Source organism: Oratosquilla oratoria, chromosome 34 (assembly GCF_046742065.1).
Source record: "Oratosquilla oratoria isolate Oo_2021 chromosome 34, ASM4674206v1, whole genome shotgun sequence".
NCBI classification, from domain to species: domain Eukaryota; kingdom Metazoa; phylum Arthropoda; class Malacostraca; order Stomatopoda; family Squillidae; genus Oratosquilla; species Oratosquilla oratoria.
Window position 1 is genome coordinate 39,545,290 of NC_134810.1, and position 5,000 is coordinate 39,550,289.

General features: G+C 51.7%; 1 protein-coding gene across 15 annotated transcripts in view; it reads left to right on the forward strand.

Annotated features, from left to right (window-relative positions):
• The first annotated feature begins 2,209 nt into the window (after positions 1-2,209).
• Positions 2,210-5,000, forward strand: part of mmd (disintegrin and metalloproteinase domain-containing protein mind-meld) — a 781,430-nt gene continuing 778,639 nt past the window's right edge. For 14 of the 15 annotated variants that reach the window (XM_076173443.1, XM_076173455.1, XM_076173452.1 and 11 more), the window contains exon 1: positions 2,210-3,244. In XM_076173443.1, the coding sequence (XP_076029558.1) occupies positions 2,878-3,244 (367 nt within the window). In that variant the 5' untranslated portion in view covers positions 2,210-2,877. The remainder of the gene's footprint in view (positions 3,245-5,000) is intronic. The other variant, XM_076173458.1, reaches the window with a different exon arrangement.

Consider the following 5,000-nt stretch of genomic DNA (forward strand, 5'->3'; position numbering starts at 1 on the left):
ATATATATATTAACAAGGTTTTGTGTTTGCTGATGATGCTGTCCTTCTTGCGGAGTCGTCGGAAATCTTGGTCACAGCCCTTGAGTTACTGCACAGGGAGGGGAGACCTCTTGGACTTGAGGTCTCCTGAACCAAGATCAAGTTCCAGGTGTTTGGGGGCTTACTGGATGACACAGTTCAGTCTGTCCATGTATGTGGCGAGGACATTGAGGTCTTGGAACGTTTCACATACCTTGGTAGTGTAGGGCATAACAGTGGTGGGTCGTGTCAGAAAGTGCTTTGAAGGATTGACATCACCCATGGTGTTATGGGATTGTTCAACCAGAGTATTTACTTACTTATTCACTTACTTATTTACTACCTATACATTTATTTTATTTTTATTATTATTATTTATATTATTATAATTTTATTTTATGTTTTTCTATCATTATTATATTTTTTTCGCATCCGACCTAGTTATGGACCAAAAGGTCTCCTGTCGGCATGCTCCGCCTTTGTAATCCTTTGTATTTGGCGTTGTCGCTATTTATGCTTGGGGACTAAGACTCGAATCTTAAAGTCACTTGTGATCCCTGTCTTGCTGTACGGCTGTGAGACATGTACATTGAATACTGTGTTAAAGAGACAGAGAGAGGGTAAGATAGACACAGAGAGAGAGAGAGAGAGAGAGAGAGAGAGGAGAGAGAGAGAGAGAGACAGAGAGGTGGGGTAAGAGAGAAAGGGCAAAAGAGAGAGAGGGTAAGAGAGAGAAGATAAGAGAGAGAGATAAGGTAAGAGAGACAAATATAAAGTTAGAAAGAAAGAGAGAGAGAGAGAAAGAGAAAGATGGGGAGTATGAGAGAAAAGAGAGAGAGTGAGAGAGAGAGAGAGAGGGAGAGAGAGAGAGAGGTAGAGAGAGAGAATGAGAGAGGGTTACAAGGATTTACAAGGCATCTCAGTACCCCAGAAGCTTTTGCAGCCCATACCAAGAAGATACCGTTAAATGGATACCAGGGATTCACATTAGTACTTACACTAATGTTTGTAGCACCTTGTCAAGCCGACTTTTGAACTGCTCAACCGAGGAACTGTTTACCCCGTCCTTTGGCAGTCTGTTGCAAGTGTTGCAGATTTTATAGGTAAAGAAGTCACCAACCTTGTCATAAGAGCAATGAGGGGGATGGAACTTCCACCCATGAATGCGAGTTGCATTCACGTTCAAGCTGAAGAGATGTCGATAGTCAGTTATCAGATCCTTGAAGTATTTTGAAAACCTCTGTTAGCTGTCCTCGCAATCTCCAGGTTTCCAGAGAAAAGAGCCCAAAATCCTCGAGACACCTCTGGTAGCGCATGTGTCTAGTGGCGGGAACAAGTTTCGTTGCTCGCGCCTGAGCTCGTTCTAGCTTCTGCATGTTCATCCTCAAGTTCGGCGACCAGAACTGGAGGGCGTATTCCAGATGGGGACGAACTGGAGAGTTGTAAAGCGTCAAGACTATTTCTTGGTTCAGGTAACGAAACTGTCTTCTGATGTAACCTAAAAGCTTTTGTGCTTTCTTTTCTACTTCAGTACACTGTTTTGAAAGAGAGAGAGAGGGAGAGAGAGAGAGAGAGAGGGTGAGAGAGTGAGAGTGAGTGAAAGTGAGCGAGAGTGTGAGTATGTGAGAGTGAGAGTGAGTGAGAGTGTGTGAGTGTGAGAGTGAGAATAAGTGAGAGTGTATGTGAGAGTGAGAGTGAGTGAGAGTGTGAGAGTGAGTGAAAGTGTGAGTGAGAGTGAGAGAAAGAGAGAGAGAGAGGGAGTAAGTGAGTGAATGTGAGGGAGGGAGAAAGAGAAAAAGAGAGAGAAAGAGAGCGAGAGAGTGAGAGTGAGAGAGATGAATGAGAGAGAGAGAGGTGGGGAGCGAGGAGAGCAAGAAGGAAAAGGAAAGGGAGGGAGAGGGCAAGAGAGAGAGAGAGAGAGAGCAAGAGAGAAAAAGAGAGAGAGAGAGAAGAGGAGGAGAGAGAGAAGGCGAGAGAGAGGGAGAGAGAGAGATACGGCAGGCAGGGAGGGATGGTGAGAGGAAACGAGAGAGGCAAGAGAGTGTCAGAGAGAGAGAGAGAGAGAGAGAGAGAGAGAGGCATATAGAGAGAGTAGGAGTCTGCTTAGTTCCCCCGCTTGGCCGATAGGTGTCGGGACCGTCGTGGCTTTGGCGCGCAGACTCGAAGTCGGGGGGGGATCTTAGGCCCGGAGCTCTCTCGTACCTTTAGTCGATAGCCAGACCCAGGCCGTGTGGGACAGTCGCGTGGCCGCCGTACACGGTGTTTTGAGTGCTACTCGAGAGTGCTTGTGTGAATCTTGCCGGCTCACCCTCCCTCCCCCCTTCATCCCTCCCCCTCGCCTGCAAGACTCGTGCCCCGAGGTGTGTCGTCAGAGAACCCCAACCCACCACACACACTCCCCCTCAGGAGGGCGCCTGGAAACTGAAAGGTGTATCGCTGCTGCTGTCGCTGCTGCTGCTGCTGCTGCCTCCATGATCTGGCGGAATAAGGCGTGGCATGGGAGAGGGTGCCTTCTTCTGGTAGTGTAGCGTAAGGCTATCTCCCCACAACCCTAAACCCACTGCCCCACAGTTCCTCACTAACATAACCACCAGTGCCCCCTAACACTAGCCGCCCTCAACATCGCCTAACATCACCAGCAACCACCACCCCACCAACCTCTCTCCCCCCGAACGCCCGTCGTCCGCCCCCCTCCCTTCGGTAGTGTCGGTACGGTCGTCGTCGTCGTCGTCGTCGTCGTCGCCGTCGTCGTCGCCGCCGCCGTCGTCGTCGTCGTCGTCGTCGTCGTCGTCGTCGCCGTCGCCGTCTGTCTTCGTTCGCGATATGTTGTGCGTCAGGTGATGATGATCAGCAGCAAACATGAGGTTACACGGTACCAGTGGCTACAGGAAGAGGCCCCTATCCGCCACCTGCTCTTCCTCCTCGCCCTCTCGACGCGCTTCCTCCCTTTCCTCCTGCTCCTCCTCCTCCTCCTCCTCTTCCTCTCCGCCAACGTCTCCTGCCCTTCCGCCGCCTCCTTCAGCATCGCCTCGTCTTCCTCATACTCCACTTCCACCAGATCCTCAGTGCTCTACTTCCTCCTTCGTCACGTCCTCGTCAGCCCTAGTTAATACACCAGCGACCCCGTCGTCCTCCAAGCTGCGTCGTCTGGGCTTGGTCCTCGCCCTCGTCTTGCTCCTCAAGGTGGCCTGTGCAGCGTCGGCGTCAGGATCTCAATCGCAGAGAGGTGAGTTCTTCCTCATGTTTCTTCTGTGCGTCTCTTTTTGCCTTCCCTCGACGCCTCCACGTATAATGTAGACGGCTTAGGCGGAGGGGGATTTGCCTGCTCTCCAATCCTCCGTCTCTCCTCCTCCTCCCCCTTCTCTCCCTCCCACTTCTCCTTTTCCTCCTCCTCATCTTCCTCCTCCTCCTCTTCCTCCTCCTCTTCCTCCTCCTCCTCCCTTTCCTTCACCTACTCCCCCTTCTTCATATCTTTCCTCGTTCTCTTTCTCCTCCTGTCCTCTTCTTCCTCCTCCTTGCCTTCCTGGTCCTCCCCCCTTCCCTCTCCTCCTCCTTTTCCTCCTCCTCCTCTTCCTCCTCTTCCTCCTACTACTTCACTTGCTGCTCTTTCTCTACCTCCTACTCCAACTCCGCATCCTACTCCTGCTGCACCCCTAACTCCTCTTCTTCCTCCTCCTCCTCCTTCTCCTCCTCCTCCTGCTTCTCCTCCTCCTCCTCCTCAGCCTCCTGTCTCTCCGCCTCCGCCCTCCGCCTCCTTCTTCCCTCTTCTTTCTCTTCCTATTGTTCTCTCTTCTCCTCCTACTCTTTTCTTCCTCCTCCCGTCCTCCTCCCTTCAACATCTCCTTCACCTCCCCTTGTCTTCCTTCCCTCCTCCTCCTCCTCTCCCTACTCCTCCCCTCCTCCTCCTCTCCCACCTCCTCCTACTCCTACTCCTACACTTCCTCCTCCTCCTCCTCTTCTCCTCCTGCTCTCCTCCTCCTTCCTCCTCCTGCTCTCCTCCTCCTTCCTCCTCCTCTCCATCCTCCTTCTCTCCCATCCCCTTTCCCCCATTTTCTTCCTCGTTTCCTCATCCCCAACTCCTTCTCTTACTCCTCCTCTCGTCCTCCTTCCCTCATCTTCCTCCTCTCAACCCCCGCTCCCTCCTCCTCCTCCTCCTCCTCCTCCTCTTCTTCCTGCTCCATATTTCTTTTCGCTTCTAATTAACCTTCTCCCCCTCCTCTTCTCCTCCTCTCCTCCCCTTCTCCTCCTCTCCTCCCCTTCTCCTCCTACTCTTCTCTTCTTCCACTTTGTCCTTTCCCGCTTCCACTTTCTCCTCTTCCTCCTTTTAGATTTTCTCTTCCACTTCCCCTCCTCCTCCACCTCCTCCTCCTCCTCCTCCACCTCCCCTCCTCCTCCTCCTCCTCCTCCTCCTCCTCCTATTCCTACACCTCTTCCACCTCCCCTCCTCTTCCTCCTCCTCATCCTCCTCCTCTTCTTCCTCCTATTCCTCCTCCTCCTCCTCCTCTTTCTCTAATTCTCCTCCCCCTTCTTCCTTATAGTCCTTCTCTTCTTGGTCGTCTAGCCTCCTCCTCTTGTTCCTCCTACTCTCTCTTCCTTTTTCTCTTTGTTGTCTTTCTCCATCATCTTTTCCTCCACTTTCTCCTCTTACTCCTAATCCTCCTCCTCCTCCTCTTACCCTTCTTTCTCCTCTTCTTTCTCTTCTTTTTCATTTTCCTCCTCCTTAATTGTTGTCTTCCTCCCACACTCCTCTTCCTTCTCTTACACTTCCTCCTCCTCTTCCTCATCCTATTTCTCCTTTTCTTCCTTCTTCGTCTTCTCTGTATGGGCTTCTCTCTCTTTCTCCTCCTTCCTCCTCCTTCGCTTCCTTCTCCTCTTCCTCCTCCTCCTTCTCCTCTTCCTCCTCCTCCTTCATCCTTTGCTTCCTTCTCCTCTTTCTCCTCCTCCTCTTACTTCTCTTCCTTATCCTCCTTACCTCAAGTTCC